Here is a 20,130-nt window from a genome sequence, read left to right on the forward strand (position 1 = left end):
GTAACGGCGCTTCCCCATCTGCTGCCAGCTGATCAGAAAGATACTTCCGCATGAGAAGGCGCTGGCTCTGCTGCGTTGGGTACATGGCCCGAGCCGGAGTGCGGCGAGCCTCAGCAAGGCAGCATCGCTTCCAAAAAACAGACATTCTTGCAATAATTTGATTCTGTATGCACAATGAAGAATGCTACCGACATTGACGTCAGCGGCTGAAAATGGTTCCCTTAGTCTAAAATCGACGAAGTAAGAATTGACGGAATAGTAAGTAGAAATCGCAAACTTGTAAAAGAATGGCGGTATCGAGAAAAGGGCAAAGAGGATAATGATAAAAGCAGCATAAGGAACAGGACGAAACACGAAGGAAAGGAGACAAAGACACGGGCGCTTTGTATTTGTTTCCTTGCCTTCGTGTTTTGTCCCGTCCGTTGCGCTGTTTATTTCATTATGCATTACCAACAAGCCCGGCATCCTGCACTTCTGACAAAGAGACGCCAAGCCACACACAAACGCACACACACAAGTTTATTTGTTGAGCAAATAAGGCATATTTGTGATGACAGCTACAAATTAGTCGTCAAAGGAAACCAGCACATGAAAATCATAAGCACGTGTACAAATATTGTTACAGACCAGGAAGAAGCGGGCAGTGGCGCAGGCAGGAGCTATTGCGCTAGGTCCGCTGCGATTCAGTAAACGTCATCTCGCGGTCATCGAACATCTTCTCTCTGTCCTCTGTTATCCTGTTTTCGTCGGCTTGCCGACTCGTAAATTTGGATGGAGGTGCCGGTTATGACATCGTTACCCCTCATCCTGGCCCGGAGATTCGGCGCCCTGCAACTTCTTGTGCCGTGGGCAGAAAGTTAGGAAGCATATCATGGCTGATTCCCCAGTCTGCAGGACCAAGCAAGACCTTGCCATTCCTCCGCCCCATCCCTCCGCTCCGATCACAAGACAGGACGGAGAGACTGTACGAGACGCCACACTTGACCACAAGACACAACAAGAGAACCGGACGACCATGCTTGACCCGACTGACAATCCGTGCCGACCAATGACACCACGACCCAAGATGCCGCTACACTTGAAAACATATTCACCTGCCTATGCCATGGGGTGCGTGCCTTGGCTTCCACCATCGGGTCTTGGCGATCTGTGGCCCGACAGCGGCCTGGGCAAGCTTCATGGGGAATCATCGTCCCGGCAAACCGGCACGATGCTTCCTTCTTCCTTCTTCATGTTCTCCTTCTCTTCGTCTTCTTCTGCAGCCATACAGACTAACCCATCGTTATGCTATGGTCTCACGAACATAGGCAAACTTCCTTGTCCACGATCGGGACAATCGCTCGGTGGCCCCGGGTTACGTTACGGACAAGGTAGAAGCGGGCTGTGGCGCGGGCAGGAGCGCTCGCGCTATGCCCGAAGGTATTCAGTAAACATGATCTCACGGCCATCGAATATCTTCTGTTTGTCCTCTGTGTGGCCCATTAAGTAAAGACAAATTTATAATATCAATCAATCTCACAAATTACCAGATACAATCTTCAAAAAGAAAAATGCTGTCAGGTACGATTACAGATCAGTAAGGCAGGTCACAACCGGAAAAAAACTATAAAGGTAAAACAAAGCAACGTCTCCATGTGGGTAAAATAAAAATAGTGAAAAAGACACCACGTCACACCGGAGAAAACCGCATAGCTGAGGAAAGCCTCTTCAGGAATAATATATACACAGAAAACGGAGGCAAGTCAGAATAAAAATTACAAAGTCATAAAAACACCAAAAAAGTCAGCAGTGGTTTAGTCCTGGCGAAACCTGGTTGAGTTGCGAAAGCAACAGCAGCATGGCTCACTCTCCGCACTTCTGCGCCGCTGAGCGGCGGCCGCGCTCTCCTTCTCCGGACGGAAAGAGTGATGCGCAGCTTAAAGACAGAATGCTAAGAAACTTTGACAACGTCTCCATAACGGCACTCACCAACTACGTTCAAGAAGCATAGATAGCGGTCTTCTCCCCCAGCCGTGGAAAACTGCAAACGTTGTGCTCTTTCCAAAACCAGGCAAACCACCGAAATTGGAAAACCTCAGGCCGATTTCTCTAACCTCATGCACTGGAAAGCTCATGGAACGCGCAATCCAAACAAGGCTAACAAACATCATGGAGCAAAACGACCTGTGGCCGCACGAGATGGTCGGGTTCCGACAGGACCTGTGCACGCAGGACCTGATGCTTCGTTTATAACACGATATCATTGACTCAAATTCCAGAGACGCGAAGGTAATGTTAGCACTAGATCTAACAAAAGCATTTGAGAAAGTAAAACACCAGGCAATTGTCGCGGGACTGCGGGATTTAAGAGTCAGCGAGAGAAGATATTATTACATAAGAGATTTCCTGACAAAGAGGAGATTGGAACTGAAATTTCAGCATCTAGAATCCTCCACTGTCCTTTTGGGCAGTAAGAGGATGCCGCAAGGCTCGGTGCCTTCTCCTTCCTCTTAAACGTGGTGATCAAAGGCTTTCCCGCCGCTCCTAATGTCAGTCATAAAAGATCTCAAGTTCAGCATGTACGCCGACGACGTTAATCTCTGGAATAACAATGGTAGCGACGGCAGCAGAGAGGAACGCCTACAGACGGCTGCGGACACCGTTGCGTCCTACGCGGCCGAAATGGGTTTCGCGTGCTCCCTGCAAAAATCCCAGCTTTTCATATATAACCCAAAATCAATGAGGCACAAGTGCGACTTTAGCTTGGAAATTAAGTTCGATGGCGAAACCGTACCAAACGTCCAGCAAATCAGAATCCTCAGACTTCTTATTCAAGAGGACGGATATAACGACAGAACTATAAAAAACTCCCACATATGCGACGCAAATAACAGGAGTATTTAGGAGGACTGCACTCAAAGGCAGATGCCTGATAAGGCGGATAAAAGGCGTTCAGAATAATCCGAATATGATATGCTTCACCGTTCCTCAATATCAGGAAAAATGGAAAAGACAAGATAGACGCGCTCATCAAGCTTTGCGTCAAGAGGGCTCTGGGTCCACCTCTACGGAACGCCTGCTAGAAATGGGCGTGCATAACAGCTGGACGGAACTTGCTGAAGCGGTGAAAAATCGCCCAACTTGTGAGATTAAGTAGGACAAGCACGGGTCGAACCATCTTAGAATGCGTGGGTCGAAAAGCAGATAGGTGTACAGCCGACAGGGTTGCCCTACCGCTACAATGCCTCAAGAACATTATTGTCCCTCTTCTCCCTCGCACCATGCACCCAGAATACCACAGAGAAGGGGAAAGAAAGCAGGAGCCCAGCTTAAAAGAGCCAAAGGATCCAGAGTAAAATTAGTTGCCTAAGTATGTGCTGCAAGTGGCCGATTGGGGGCGCCAGTCGTCGCAGTAGTCGATGGTAGCTGCGAACCAGTCGGCACTGCCACCTTCCGGAGCAGAAAAATAGACACGGTTGAAAACGTTTCAATAGCGCTCACTTTGGTTGGAATGAAGGCAAGATTGATCTTTAGCGACAGTAAAACTGCTATCTGAAATATCGGAAAAGGCAGGGTCTCGAGCGAGGCCGCCCGCATTCTATCCGCTGTAGCTAAAATATATCCCAAGTTCACCCTAATTCGGGTCCCAGCACACATGTCCGTCCCCGGCAAGGAGTCGGCCCATGATTTAGAGCGCGATCTCCACTTCCGGGCAAACGCGGAGCTGCCCGACTGCCAGGATATGGACGAGCGTTTGCAAACTTATAACGAAGTCATCGAAAAATATAGATTAGGCAGACATCTCATGGCGGCACCGTATCGTAGCATATTAAGAAAGAAGCCATAGCCTGGCAGTGATTACAAGCCGAAAACTTCACAAAACCTGTCTGGTTGTTTCATACCCATATAGATGGGGAAAAAAATTATAAATGCAAAGCCTGCGAAGCCATGGGGGACCCTCGAGCATATTCTCTGGAAATGCCGAAGTCTTTGAGCACTAAGCAACATTAAAACTAGAGGAGCCTGGGAGACTCTGCTGCGAAGCGACGTCCCCGCTGACCAGCAAAGAGCCGTCAGCTTGGCGGCTTAGGCCGCGATTAACCGATGTATATTCGCTAGTCCTTAGTCATGCAGGTTCCAGCCCCCGTTCCTCAGGCCTACATGCCAGGAGCGGGGAGTAGAGGGCCTCCTTAATTTGTGGAAAATAAAGTTTTACTCGATCAATCACCGGGGCAGCGCGGCCGCGATGGCAGGAATGAGCAAATATTTAGTTTTAGGCATCGGTTGGCATATGACCTTATAAGGCACGCATTCGCGCATACGGTAGTCCGGGTTGCATGGCATTATTTAGCAATTAATCACCTCGTTAGGCAACTGTCACTGTTTAGTATTTAGTAAATAATTTGTTCATAGTGTTCAGTAATTCAGAAGTTATATGATTTATAGCGCAAATACTACTAATGAGTAATAAATACTTAACTAGTCAATTATTAGTGATTATTCATTGATTGGTATAAGGCAAGCATTCGCGCATACTGTGGTGGTGCTCTGTGATTGGGCGAGACCTCCATGACGTCATCTCGTCTCAACCAAACAGAGCCGCCGCAAAAGCATTTCACTTGCTGATGACAGTGATGAGGCTATAAAGGCTTTCGCCCTAATACTAACAATATTGATAATAATTGCTTCACAGAAGAGAAAGGGGTTAGTATTTGTCATACTTGTTTCTCCATCGAAACGCAGCCGCCGGCATTCGGGACTGAACCTGGGTACTGAGACACAGTAGTCGGCCGTTTTACCACTGCACCAAAGCGGCCGGGCAACAATTCCCTTCTTCCCGCTTTCACTTCTACCTGGCTCTCTTCCCTTACGGCGCGGATGAAGTACCCATAGCGCAAGTCTGACAGATACTGGTCTTTCTCTTGTGAACCAAACATTATTAACAGAGAGGCAGCTCTGGATTTTGTGAAGTCACCTTGAACAGCCTTGAAGGTCAAAAGACTGATAACTGCCCCTTTCCTTTCTTTTAAACTAATGTACAATATACAATAAAAATTTGAAAACATGATCTTGACCTAGATAGGTGTAGGCGTCCACAATTCCATGGCATCCACTCAAAAGTATAAGGCTCCTTCTTATCCCCAAAACCTAATTTACGATTCGTCAGCGCTCCCGACGGCTGCGGCTGCGTTTCCATTCAGACGAAAGTAAGAAGCGTCCGTGTACTGTGCGATGTCAGCACACGTTAATGAACCCAAGGTTGTTTAAATTACCCCGTGGACCTCCACTACGGCTCGTCTTTCTGTCGCTTTCCACTTTCGCTCTAACCTTCCTCCTTTCCTTTACGGCGCTTTATGGTATCCAGAGAAGCAAGTGTGACAGATACTGCGTCTTTCCCTTCATGTAAAGCAATGAAAAAGCCGTCAGCGTCACGGAGGTTCTCACGCTCAACAACGTTGAAGGAATGAGGCAGATGCTGCGCCTTTCCTTTCTTCTAAACCTATGTAAAATATACTAAAAAAAATACGAAACATTGATGTTGACCTGGTTAGATGTAAGTGTCCATGCAAAAAAATCTAATTTTCCGAGAAACCTAATTTAAATAAAAATTACGAAAAAACCACGGATTGAAAAGCTGGTGTTAGAGGCTATCGCGGCAAGACACAGCTTTCCTTCTATCACTTGATTCAAAATATGCTTAAACCCCCACAATGTTTCGATTGCAAAGTGGAGACACCAAACTTCATTGAAGTAGAGACATCCGAACAAAGGGAAGAACGTCTTGGATGTGGAGATGCCAGAATGCATAGCCTTATGATAGTAAATTGGTTCTCAGTAAGAGGAAGGTGCAGAATCTCACACTTGCTCTGTGGACACCTGAGTCACGCTGTAGGGTAAGAAGGAAGGTTAGAAAGTGAAAAGAGAGAAAGAGCGGTCGTAGTGGGGGGATACGGAGTAATTTCGATCACCTGATGATCTTGCGCTGACATCGCTCAGCGCACAGACGACCCTCCGTTTCGGCTCCATGGAAACGCAACCGCCGGCAGAGCTTGAAAAGCAGCGCATAGCAGCAAAGAGAGAATGTGCCTAAGAAGGCAAAGAGAGCAGCGGAGACGTCCGAACAGAGAGAACGGCTTGCCAAAGGGTGAGGTGAGACTGCCGAACGCAACGAACCGCGTAGCAGTCGAGATGGGGCCTATGGAAGAGTTGATTTAACGGGAACCAACAGAAGTGGATGTGAAGGCACGTCGTGTGGCTGATAACTTCATTCGAGTTTCTGAAAATGCACCTACGCGCCGGACGTTTGATAGAAACATTGCGAACAGTCCGTTTGGACACAGGAGAAGGAGGTAGAAACCACTTTCGCGCATAAATAGGAGTCAAGGATGTGCTGGGCTAAGGTCATCAAGGCCAACTGATCTTTCAGCTGGTCAGAAGCTAACCAAGCCTACCACGCTGAGGGAGGACAGCTTGGAAAGTGAGGTGATTGAATTGCGGCTGGGAAAACATGCAATGTTCTAAGTTGGAATTGTGTTCTGAACAATTTGGGCATGTGGATGAATGTCTGATTCGGTATAGAAACGATCGGGCGGGCGTAAACAGTGTATTTAGTTGTATGCGTCTAAGAATACGTATTTGGGTGGTAGTGAGATATTTATCAGGAATAGGAAGTGTACGAAGAGTTTCTCTAATCTTGCTGTAGTCGATGTTGATTCCTTTTTGTAGTGAAGAGTAGTGTCCCACTTAGATGAATAAGGCCAGGGAATCCCATGAGCCTGATGTTGGAATTCCCGGGCGAGGCGATGCACTGCCTCATTGCCTGCGATTCAAGCATGGCCAGGAATCCACCTCAGTGTGACAGTTTTGAGACGTAGTTTGGTGAGAGTTCTGCTCAGATCATCCTGCAGTTCTTCTGGAATGCGACCCGCATGAATGGCGTGTATAGCCTGTATTGAATCAGTGTATATTGTATAACCGATAGGGTTGGGGGGTGCTTTTGCGAGGTCTTGAATAGTGGCGACCATTGGCAGGGGCTCGAAAGTCGCTGTAGGGGAGGATCTATGTAATGACCGATGGTATGCTTCACTACCTCGTTGCAGTTCTCATTTGAGTTAGCAGCCGTTCCGACGTCAGTTCGTGATGCATATGTGTGGGTGATCGTGGAATCAGGAGGCTGTACATGATTGCAAACGCGAGCGGAACGTCTGCCTGGGACAGTATCGAGTGCAACGTTTTTTGGAATGGGGGTTACTCTGAGGATATCTGGTAGCGAGGAAGGAGGGGTCTCCTAGGCGCCAGTAGAGAGTATAGGCGCTCTGTGGACGTATGTACTACACGGACGTTAAAGGCAGCCTGGTCTAATGTATTTCTATATGTCATATCTTCGGCTACATGGTACAGCAATGTATGGAACTATATGTAAAACTTTGCTGAGTGCTAATGCATGGACAAGATGCCTGGCTTGACCCTCGCGTAGCCCGGCGTGTTTATTGACAATGCGGCGAACTAGATGCTTAAGCGGATTACAAACTTTAACGGCTGCCCAACTGAAAATATTGTGCGAGGCTCTGCGTGGTTATCTGTGCATGGTTATCGACCCGCACAGCGCGAGGTTGTGCGATGCGAGGATGTGAGATGCAAGGATGTGCGACACTAGGATGTGCGATGCGAGGGTGTGCGATGTGAGGACGTGCGACGTGTGCACGGTGGGAGAACGTGCGACGTGCGTACGGCGAGAAGGCGTGCACACTGTGAGGACTTTTGTACCCGTGTGTGTGCGGCAAATTTTGTGCTTAGGTATCAACTTTCAGAGTGCATGGATGTGGGCACTCACCTAGTGCAAGGAATGAGTGCACTCTGAAGGTGCGATACATTTGTCTGATCTCAGAGAAGAGACATTCGGCATGGGAATGCTACCATGCTATGGTGATACTCTGCATGGTTGCAAGGCTCCTACATCACACCTCATGCTTGTGTTGCGCATAATACTAAAATGCCAGCTTTAGGCCTTGTGCAAGGCCTGAATCAGTGTCTGCTACAGTTATGACACAAAATGTTTTGCAGAAATGATGCTCTCCATGAGATGAGTCTCAAGTGCAAAGAATGCAAGCGTCCTAAAGATACATGTGGTCACCTGGATTGGCTTTATTAGCTTATACACCGTGGTCACAAAACATCTGCTTTCAGTCCACCAGGTTCGAGCTTGGATACAGGTTTCCTTTTCCGCTGCTCTTGGCCTGATGGATTCGAGCTTGGATACAGGTTTTCACTGTGCGACGTCTGCAAAATGCAAAAAAAGAGGCAGGACTATTCTAAAATCCGAAAATTCAGCTCATGTCTTTACAAAACATTCTGACAAAGGGGTAAGTAGGTGCACTATTATTATTTGATAACAATTCAAAAAGTTTCGATTCTGAAGTACAGAAATCTGAGGAACTGACACAACAATACAGGCTGTTCAGCATCAGTCCATCACAAAATTTAATACCTTAGTCGAACAGATATTTCAATGGTCTTTGAACCATATCCTATCAATCAAAGACATTTGAGCACTGCTTCATGGAAAGCTACAATAACTAGAGTGAACAGAGCAGTTCAAAACTGGAGATTTAAATGGCCTTTGAGAAATAGAAGTGTGCAGTCTAGGATGTGGCTTAGCACACAGGGCTAAGGAATAAAATCAAACCTGAAATGAAAGATTACGCAATCCTACATACATGATCATAGAAAGAAAACAAAATGGCACACAGAACAGTGCGGAAAGTATATCATTGCAACTTGTACAAAAATAGTTGATAACACATCTCCAAAAGTGCACGAATATTACTTGAGCCCAGCAGCGAATTATCGATTGCAACAGCGGGTCACAAGAGCTTACAGTGAGATGATGGAATCTTTCAATAGTGATCGAGAATGCCATGTAGAAGTGGCACAACTCCCATGTTTACGAAAAGCTTGGTTAACGGTCCCTCAGCCTTCCTTCCAATAAGGTCTTGAGAAATACTCTAGCCACACGAGGCAGTGGAAACAGTGCATAGGGATCAGGTTAACTGATATTCACAAACATGCCTTGATTAACACCTTTACTTCAAGCGGTCCTCAAGGCCCCCTTTTTTTAAATGAAGCTCCACTTGATTTGCTCCTCGAGTGCATGAGAAAACAGCATCTATAAGTGGCAATGACACCACTACGGGGACATCTAGACTTCCACTTGCAAACATGGGGCATCGCAGCTTTCACACACTGTGCAGACTTCGTTCTACTGCATACCCAGCCTTTCATGAAAGTGGATACAATAAGGATTCACAGACCCACTCTCTGAAGCATTGGCTCTGAGAACCTCAATCTGACTCGAAAATACTGAAACATCGTTTCAAGTACGACGAAGACAAGCCTCCTAAGTTTCTGCGGCTGACGCTGAGCATGGATAACTATCGTCAGTTGCAGATTTCAATGCTGTAGTTGATCATCGCATTACGCTACTGTGGTGTAGGCACATTTCAAGTCATCACCAGATACATTAGCAACATTTCAGAGCATGCCGAGTGCCAAGTTGCAGAAAGTATTTGATGTCTAACAGCAAATGAAGCATGTGCAGTGGTTTCTGTGAACCACTGTGGACAGTGGTGCAATCGTAGGGAATGTCATATTGTAAATAGGAAGACAGCGAGGTACCAGAGGTGCAGTTGTGCCATGGAACACCTGTGCTGCACGCATCAATGGCTTTCTGATTGCCTCAAATATACCTGTATGTCTAGATGCAGTGCTGAAGGGGGGGGGGGGGGTCAATTTTGTCTTTTTAGCTGTGGAGAGATATTTGCAGTTGGTGAAAGGCATGGCTTTTCAAGTGCGCTTACAATTATAGCTCCTAGCTTGCTTGAAAACAGAAGCGGCATTTGCTTCTGGAAAGTCAAACTTGTTGGCTCGGGTGCATGCGCTATAACATGCTTCTTTGCACCCCGCGTGTGCTCAACGCTCGCCGCTGAGCACTCAGAGGGCAAATATTCAACTAGGTCACTAGAGTTCACAGCAGTTCGAGCAGTTCTCAATGCCTAAATCTTGTTCTACGTGAGCCATATGTCACTGGCAGTGAATGTTGGTAGATGTGAATTGTTTTCAGCCATTTTTCACAGCTGCCTTGTTCACGCAGTCTGCAAAACATAATTTACCAGGCTGTGGCTTTTTTTTAACATCCAAAAGCGACTCAGGCTATGAGAAATACTGCAGTGGAGGACTTCAGAAGTTTAAACCACCTGGAGGTCTTTAACGTGCACTGATGTCGCACCTCACACGGGCGCCTTGCTTTTAGTCTCCATCGAAAAGCGGCCGCCACAGCCTACTAGCCTGTGACTCTTGAGGCCGCTTGTGGATGCTGTTCACAAGCACTTGGCATTAGAAAATGAGCATGTTACACGTAATGGCATGCACTTTCCGGGCCAAATTTTGGCCTTATGGCCCATTCGGTTAGGGGGACGAGAGCAGAGGCGCCGAGCCGTACAGAGAAGTACAGGAGCACACCGAGTGAGGGTGTAATTGTCCTTCCACGGGAACGCTCTCTGCGTGTCGAGAGCAGCGCGCCACGACCATTGTGACCGCACTTCCTCCCTAGCATCATCTGCCTGCCCGCAGTAGCTGCAGTTGCAACCTGAGGAGAAGCAAACACTCCGTGTAGAACTGCTTGCTTTGCATGCCTTTGTTCTCACAGCGCGTCGATCTGCCTCCTTTGGCCCGTTCGATGCCAGCAGTGACTCTCAAACCTGAGCAATGCTTTGCAGCCGCCATTTAGAGCATCACCGACTCGAGAAAAAAAAACGATGGCACGGATATAACGCTTTATGTCATGTGTTGACTCATGGATATGAAGTCCAAGGATCCGGCAAGAAGATACGCAAGGGATGGGGTGACCTGCCATTGTGAGATTGATTAGCTGGCTATGTTGGCGTTCACAGCGAGTTTTTGCAATCAGCAGCGATTCAGATTTTTCAGGTGCGGGAATTAGCTCTACTTTGTCAAGATAACTAGCGACTGTATCAATACCTTGCTGTAGGGTCTCCTCTACTGCCCCAGGAGACCAGGATTTGCACCAAAGACTAAGGTCGTCTACATAAAATGTGTTTTAGGTTTGGGATAGATGCTTAAATACCAGATAGGGCAGCCATTAAAAGGTTAAGGATGGGTGAGAGAACAGCGCCCTGAGGCGTTCCACAAATGAGGGCTAAAAGATCAGGTACAGAATCATTAACACGGAACTTGTCCATGCGCTCACGGGAGAATGCAGTGCGGTAGCCATGCATCTTTGGACCCCAACAAGTTGAGGCAAGGATGTTTATTAGAAGAACGCGGGCAAGGTTGTCAAAGGCCTTACGCACACCAAAGGCCACTATAGCTTGGATCTGGAAAGAGGGCGGAGGGTCAAGTTCATGCATGAGGAGAAAAAGAGGTCCTGAGTAGACACGCCTTCTGGGCAGATAATTTGTGGAAGGAGAAAGAAATCTGTGGGTTCAAGATGATCCTCGAACCGTTGAGCACCATCCTTTCCATGGTCGTTTCCAGGAATGATGTTAGAAAAACTGGGTGGAGGTTTGGAAGCGATGTTTTTGTCTGGGTTTGGCTGTAGGGTTATAAGTGATTGTTTCCAAGATGCTGGGAGACTGCTTTCTTCCCAATATAAGATTATAATGCACAGAAAATTTCCTTTGTCCTTGTTAGAGAGATTTCGAATGAGTGAGTACGTAATCTGGTCCTCAGCTGGGAATGACTTCCACTTTAGTTGTTCTAGCATCCAGTCATAATCCCAGAACTTAAACGGCTCATTGAGCTCTGGATTGGAAGCACTAGTGTACGGGAGATAAAGGCTAGGTAGGAGAGCACGAATGCAGAGATCGCGGAGGGGGTTTAAGGCATCCGCCAATAGTTGCGAATAGCCCTTCTAGCTAGTGAGAACAAGAGCAAGTTGAGGCCCGAGGAGTTGTCTGAGTAAGTGCTAGGTTCTTTTATATTTAGAGTGTCATTGATGGCGTTAGAAATGTTGTTTCAGTGATTCGTGTCAAGTGCAACGCAGTGTTCTTTAACCTGTCGTGTCAATTCGGTGACGCGCTCAGAAAGCGAAAATTGTTGGACTGAGTGCGAAGGGTGCGCAAGAGTCGTTGCCGTCTCTTCAAAAGTGTACAAGGTAAGGGTCCGGATTATCTGAGGGGGCTGAAGTGGAACTCTCCTGCGTAGCTTATTTCTAGGCCTGCTTGAGTGCTTTTGTCCAGCTCTGCAGACTGCCAGTAGTATGACAGGTGTTGTGAATAGTGTGAAAGGTATTCCCCTTTCTGTGGGAAATTTTACGTTTACGAGAACGGGTACGGCTATGGACAGTGATTTGGATAATGTAATGGTCGCTGAGCAGTTTTTCATCTGTAACCTTCCATGTGACATCTCGCCGTTCGCTGCCCATTGTGAGGTCTGTCATGGTGGAATATTAGTGCCCGTCCCCTTCCCAAGTAATGAAGTTTGGGGTAATATAAAAGTTGACTGAACTCCGTTTAATACGTCATTAAGTATGCGTCAAAGTTGAAGGTGTGTAGGTAACCCCAAATAACGTCCGGGGCATTAAAGTCCGCACCTATCAAGAAGTTGGAGTCTCGAAATAACCTTAAAGTAAAGTGCATGAACGGTTTAACAAGCGTGTACCCAGTAGGGGGTTAAAAATTTGAGATCGTACAAGGCGAGATTAGTGATGGCCTCAAATAGGAGGTTCTGACGAATATAAGTGGTAACTAGTGAGGCACAATCGCTGCCAGGGGCTGCATGCAGGGCCCGGTAGCCCGAAATACCTTTAAGAATGCGCGATTCTTGAATGAGAATAACGTTGGGCTGCGAGGGTAAAGTCAAGCCATTGGATAAAGAGTGTTCGATTGGTACTCCTGTGATGTGAAGTGTTTGCGAGAGACTGCTGCACCAAATGAACTTGACACTCATGAGTAATCTAGTGTACGAGACTGTGTTTAGACACTGCCAAATTGAAGTACTCTATAGAAAAAATCGAGATCGCTGCATGCTACTTCTCAGATGATCGGGCAGTCTTCGCCTCTGTCAAACAAAATGAACAAAAGATGTGTTAACCCAATGTCTCTCATTTCTAAACATACATGACAACAAGCTCAGCCAGAGAAACGCACATCTCGCTACGTATATACTGGCATAGCGGAGCAAAGCCATTGCCATTTTTTCCTGGACGCAGCTAGGAGATGGTGTCATATTTTACCTTTGTTGTTTGTTTTAACCTTCTTTACTGGTCTGTAATTGCGCCTAATACCAATCGTTTCTTTGATGGGTTCCTCGGGTCATTCGTGACAATAAATGACTTTACTGATTGTACCTTACATAAAGGGCTGGCTAAGCTTCAAACTATCTTCCTTGCCGTGAGTTGTTCTCCTTCGTGTTGATAACTTGTGCGCTTTTTGTTCCCAAGCTTTTATCTTTTGACGATTAGAGGAGGTCACTCATTAACGCCTTAAATTTCTTGAGGAAATAAAATTCTTAGTCGGCGTTTTTGTCCGTCTTGCCTCTTTGTCATTATCTCTAAGGGCAGCTACTTTCTGTATCGAATTGTGAACCAATTAGACAGACAAGCTCTACTTCAGCTTGAAGAAACCTTTTCGTATCGGCGAAAGACAATGGGCACTGAGTGCTTGCCACTTGAAACGGGTCTTGTGGAATTCTCACTGTCGAACGCTGTTCATCATAATCAGCCGGACTATGCTTAATTCCGGGTGAAGCCTTTCTCACACTCCTAGAAAGATATCATGATACCGGTCTCGTGCTAGTTGCGTCCACTTGGACCGGCAAATGTCTCAACCTCACGAGCCCACCATATATTCTTCCACCCCCTACTATGCCTTTCTTTCCTTGGAATCCGATTTGTTATCTTAGCCATCATTGGTTATCCTTTTTTTTTCGGAATACATGTCCTGGCTATGCACATTTCTTCTTGATTTCGTTTAGAATGTCATTAACTCTAGTTCTTTCTCTGTCCTACTCTGCACTATTAACGCTACAGTTACCATTTCCCATTTCATAGCTCCCTGCGCCGTCCTCAAATTAAGTTGAACCTTTTCCTCTACGCTCCACGTTTGAGCCATATTAAGAGAGCACAGATAAGATGCAACTGTTATATACTTTCCTCTTGAAAGATATTTATCAGAATCAATACATGAGTAGACGCCAAATGGGCTCTACTGCAATCTTATTATTCTTGTTACTTCTCTATCATAGTCCGGATCTGCTGTTACTCTTAATCCTAAGAAGAAATATTCACCTATCACTTCCAGTGTTTGAGCACCGTTTCACGTATTAAGGGCCCTTATTTCCTGGAAGGCGAATTCGACTAAATTTGAGGCGGTACATTTTTTCCCGATTTGCCAACTGTCTGTCCAGATACTTTACGTGCGGCGGATATAGAGCCTCCATTTTATTCATGAGCACGTACAAGTGCGGACATAAGTAATCGGAGCACAATTTTCCGTTCAAATTAAAATCACGCTTCTGCACTGGAGATAAGAAAATAACTGTCCAAGTGAAAATTTACTGCAACCGGTTTGCACATCCACGGCTGCCAGTTTCAATTATGCAATGCGTAAAAAATTGTAGAGGGAAATTTCGTGCTCCGTTTACTTCTGTCCACACCGGTACAGATTTCCCAGGATCCACATTGCTGACATCTCGGCTGATGATTGGATAACGAAAATGGCTTACGTGACTGAAATAAAAGCCGAGAAACCGGCAAGCTCCCTGCCCCTCTCAACATTTCTCAGGTCAGTATCACCGAAGGTCACCTGTCAGCCATGACCGCAAACATATCTTATCCCAATAGTTGTTCATTTTCGTTTGCTGATTTTGTGGCTGAATTCAGATCATTAAGTCCAAGGTGGTGACCGTCCGATGGTGGTGCGGCGCAGGACACTAATCATGTTCCGAGAGCTGTGTCCTACCTTTGCGACAGTGCGCGGAGACCTGCGCAGAGGACCCTGCAAGTGTTCGGCCAGCCAACGTCTGCTGCTGCACTGCGATGACATCGAATTGCAGGTGTGCATAGCGCTTGGCTCACTGGTCTCCGAGAGTGACGAAGCTGAAGCTGTGAAGAGCAGAAGCACTGAACGCTGGGTACGAAACAGAGGTGAGTTGCATATCCAGCGATTGCATCTCAGTAGCTGGATCCCATAATTTGTATTTTCTACAAACCTTCAACAACACGCTCTGTCTTGCATTTGAAGGAAATTTATCATCCTGTGTTATTAGTGCCTCTCACAAAGCCCTCACGGGTATTCCTTCTTTTTTGATAAGCTTGTCGCTCCTCTAGGTTGCCTAATATTGAACGGCCCAATTCAACCAAGTAAGAGGTGAAATATATGGATCGTCCACTCAATACATGCCGTACCATACTCATACTACCTACTCATACTAACTAACGAAAAGCATGAGGAGTCTTGAAAGGGTTCAAAAAGGCGCCAGCGGAAAACGTAGATGCATTAAGAGAAAAGCGCAAGAAAATAGTTTTCTTCTAAATTTATACAATCACGCTATTGGCATCGATTGAAAATTAGCGCTTATGTGCCTGCTTTGAGCGCTTTTGTAGCTTCAGATGTTTGTCTCCACGTAGCCGCTGCCGCGTCACTTGGCTTAAGCTCATTCAAGGCATGAATTGCATCTGGTACACCTGCCAGGATCGGAACATACAGGCCCCCTAAAAGAAAATCTCCTGAGATCTGAAGTCAATAAGTGTGAATCATAGCAGTCAGCTTTAATGAGAGCCTTCTAGAATGTCGGGATTCGCACGATAATAGCGCTATGTGGAACACCTTGATGGAGATAATACCTAACACTGCCCAAGTGCTTGGTTATATAACACCTGTACCAAATATTGTGCATCCAAAACCAAACGAGCGCCACAGGTCGGAAGCTGAGTGAACAATCTGGCTTCTGACAGGTACAGTGTGAGCGCTCAACGCCTTGCTTCATCTAGTGTGAATATATGAGCAGTATCAAATGCATTTCAATCGTGTCGTCTATATCGTTAAAAGGCAGCAGTGAAGGACACACGTTTAGTCAGCCCTGTGTTGTCGATTTTCTCAACCTTGCACGGCCACAGAATAGAACTGAAGATGCGCCTCTTGCTCCTGCAGTTGCAATAATATCTGAGCTCTTTATTTTCGAAACTTGAGCACTTTTATTTCAATACATATCAAAAGCAAGATGCCCTTACCCGTGTCCAAGAGCAGTGTGTATCTCTTCGCGCAGCCGTTTGATACAGAAAAGGTAGAACACGAAAATTATAACAGTATAGGTCTCGACCCGCGCTCCTCCGGTTATTCTTCCGTCTGCTTTTTGCCATTCATGTTTGGGCACTCATAAGGTCTTTTGACCGTCATATCTAGCGCTATAGCACGTGTTGTTGCCCCGGTCATTTTTTCCGATATTTCTTTGCATACAAAAGCATCCGCTACATGAGTCGCTTAGTCGCTTTTTATCACTTTACATTAGTTACGAATGATAATATTCCCTCTAGGCTCTTTAACTCCGAGTATAGACTTAAAGGAGCTCTGCACCTTCCCATCTAGCAGCAACACCACGTTCACTGAAATAGCGACAGCGTTAATGTTTCCCAAGGTGTTTTATTTTCTTCTCAGGAGACTAGATTCAAAACACGCTGGAATAAACTGCCAATGTTTGTTCGATCACATGAAGAAATTGCACCTTTTCACGATTCACTCGCAGCAATTGCAGCCCTGTGTCAGGTTTCCTGCATGGTCTTCGCCCGCACTAATCCCGAGCGCTGGCTTCCCCGCGTGCCGCACGAGTTGTTCATGGTGCGAGGCTGCAACTCCAGAGTGTGCCGGGTTGCTGTTGAGCCGTACGATCCACGAGCCTCGCGCTGGCTGCTGCACACCATGCACGGAACATCACCCAGGCAAGATGCATTATCCATATTTAAGGGCTATGTCATTAAATGTGAGCCATGGTGTAACATAATGCCCACTCGTATTTCGAACTAAAACTGAAAAATATTGTTTTGGGCTGTTCGGTTTCTTCCGACGATGCTTCTCCTAGTTATCGTACTAATCTGGGTATGTCTTTACGGACTTCTGTAAGTCATAATTCGAAGTACTAATCATTCCATCAGCGGCAAATCAAACGTAAACGAGGCAATTTGAGCACGACTACATGTAACGAACAACAAATGCCCCGGAGGCTTATTTCATCCTATTCCAGCGAAGCTCTAGCATCCAATACCCTTTAGCTCACAATTATAGTATTACGAAGAAGATCGGCACTACATGGTGACAGGATGAATGATGATTGGATGGCTGGCCTAGCGCCACTTGCGCAGTAGATCGGCAACAGCGCTAGGCCAGCCAATAAATTATCGTTCATCCTGTCGTCATGTTGTGCCGTTCTCTTGCTAATCAGCACGTAATATTTTCGTGGACGTGCGGGGTAAGTCATCCTTATCCTCGACTTGGAGCATCGGCGCCATTCGTACTCCGGGACTGTCGACCAAGAGCCCTGAGATATCGCCGCACAGCTTCGCCTCAGCCCTTCCTGCCCAGACCACACCAGCCGCAACTACCGCTGCCCAACTCCCAGCCCAGGTTTGAAGACAAGGCGCACACATTAACTGAGCAGAGACCAGATCAGACCAAAGACCCGAAGGACCCGAAGAACCAAAAGACACGAACACGCAACCCCCACCCTGCCCAGCCGCCCGACGTGACTTCGAGCCGTCAGTCCCATAAATTCTCTGGTGGCGGATGACTCAAGAGCTCCAGGAGAGGCGGATCACCCAAGTTTCACCGTTTTCATTGTCGTCGTGGTGGCAAGCTAATCTTCCATTGTATCTTTTCTTGAACATTCTCACCGTCACGTCACCAGCAACTTCTACCAACCGATCGGGACCATCGCTTGGTGGCCCCGGGAAGTGTTGAGAAGAAGATGATTGGCAGTAGCACTAAGCCAGCCATTAAATCATCTTTCATCATGTCGCCATGTGTTGCCTTCTTCTTGAATGTCACCGCGAAAGAATAATTTTTTTTGGCATTTGCTTTTACGATTATCTGCAATCACATAATATATTTGTTGCCTGACATGCTGTTCATGGCCAAATCGCTGACGCACGAATCGTTTCCATGCAGGGCATTCCACGGCGTAGTGTTGGCGGTCGAGTTCATCTACATAGAGGACGGGAAGCAGGCAGACGCGTGCCTGCGCTCTTGCGACTGCTTCAGCACCGAGCGCTGTGTATGGGAGCCCTGCTCAGCCATGGATGTAGCTTGCGGCTACGTCGAAGTTGCGGCAATGAACAACATCTACGCTTTCGGTAGAGAGAACGGTATGAGCTATTGCTGTTGAGCCATTTTGCCTGAAACCTATAGGGGAAGCATCATGAGTCCATGCTGTAATAGTATCATTTCATGCGTACACTCTATCACACTGTAAATGTGATAACATTTTCTCCAGTTGAAATGTGCGAAGGAAGTTTAATCGAATGACAGTGAAGAGACCTCAAAAACATAAAAGTGAAGATTAAAGAAATGTTCGCCTAGATATGTTAACCTAATTCTAGAGGCCTTCTAGCAAAATCATCGATGTTTGAGAGAAGTTTGGTCGAATGCATTAAGCGTAAAATAATCGTCTGTATCGCGTTACACTGCCACAGCCATGGTGACCATTCTTACCGTAAATGAAAAAAATTATGGCTGAAGTTGCAAATTTTTTAAACATTTCAGTATTCTTGTAGCGTTTGCATTTCGGGCTCCTTGATGCAGCTGTCGGTTGCCCTGTCACCGTGGAGCGGTTCAACCCCGCTTCCAATCATGGAACCAGTGTGCCCCCGATGTACAGGGCACGTAGCAGTGGTTCAGCTTCCGCCTTCATAGGTGGGTTCGAATGAGATAAACTTTTCGCTTCTGAATGTCTCACGCACATTTTAACGAGAAGAAATAATCGGTTGTGAACTAACTCATTACTTAACTGACGCATAATGCCTGTGAGTGTTTCCTTCCCTTTGAGTCTAAATAAAGGTCTCATATATCACTTGAAGCTGTGAAAGGCATTACACAGAATTCATTATTGGCTTCATCTAAACTATATTCTCAGCATCAAGGATTCTATTCTGTCACAGTGATCGATCGATGAATCGAGCTGACAGGTGACAGTGCTTTCTGTGGCACAACGCAAAAGATAAATGGAGTGGCTTGCACTGCACTTAGTTACGGTCTTAGCGCCTCGTCCGATTCTATTTGTAACCAAGGTGTTGCACTTCTCATTAACCTGAAAACTTTATGATATGGGTGGCCCTCGCTATTAAAAGTCCTAAAAAGCATTCATAAAAAGCGTGACCGCAGAGTCACTTGCCGATAGCCACACGTTGTTCCCGCTTACCTTCATCGCGTTCGCTGTCAAAAGCAACAAATACAAGCGGCACAATTTCTGAGGTTTACTTGCTGCCGCATTCGTCTTTTCGCTAACGCCTTTCTGATTACAGTGGCGTGAATTAATGTTACCATTTTAATGCCAGCTTCAAGTTAAGCCGATAACTTCAGAGCAGGCTCATATCAGAGTGGAATCCGTGTCTTTACGCTTACCCGGGACAGTGTAAATTATAGGAAGAGCAAATTTAAGGCTGTGCAGCGCAGATGCTTACGACGGGGCTGGCACTTTGGCGCAGGCAAGCTATATTTGAACGGTGGTAACGACGGCCACGAAATGCCCAGCAGTGTGGAAGTCTACATTCCTTCGTCCGAGTCTTGGTTAGTGGTGCAGCGCATGCCAGGCCCTCGCTGCTGCCACCGGATGATGGAGATAAACGGCCGCACCTACATCGTCGGCGGATACGACGACAGCTCCCGCCATTTGCACCAGTGATGGTTATGAACTGCTGAACATGCAGGTTTACCTCTGTGGAACTCTCCAATGTTGCAAGTGGGCCTAAAACGAGGAAACCTGTACAGCAGGCCTATTTGTTCAGGCCGAATCTCTTCCTTGTTCTAGAAGGGCGTATATGGCGTGTCCTTTGGCGTTCAGACAGAGCAGGTTAGTTTCACAGCGTCCTTTGTTAGAATGAACGGCGAATCAGACAATTTAAGCTCTTGGGAAAACGCCCGTCAA

General features: G+C 46.5%; 1 protein-coding gene across 1 annotated transcript in view; it reads left to right on the top strand.

Annotated features, from left to right (window-relative positions):
- Window positions 1–19,887, top strand: part of LOC146184159 (kelch-like protein 10) — a 32,024-nt gene extending 12,137 nt beyond the window's left edge. The window contains exons 4-8 of the mRNA XM_084608498.1: window positions 14,925–15,142; window positions 16,741–16,933; window positions 18,156–18,340; window positions 18,789–18,899; window positions 19,691–19,887. Of these exons, the coding sequence (XP_084464624.1) occupies window positions 14,925–15,142; window positions 16,741–16,933; window positions 18,156–18,340; window positions 18,789–18,899; window positions 19,691–19,887 (904 nt within the window). The remainder of the gene's footprint in view (window positions 1–14,924; window positions 15,143–16,740; window positions 16,934–18,155; window positions 18,341–18,788; window positions 18,900–19,690) is intronic.
- The last annotated feature ends 243 nt before the right edge of the window (window positions 19,888–20,130 follow it).

Source organism: Amblyomma maculatum, chromosome 7 (genome assembly GCF_055883805.1).
Source record: "Amblyomma maculatum isolate TAMU_Amacu chromosome 7, ASM5588380v1, whole genome shotgun sequence".
NCBI classification, from domain to species: Eukaryota; Metazoa; Arthropoda; class Arachnida; order Ixodida; family Ixodidae; genus Amblyomma; species Amblyomma maculatum.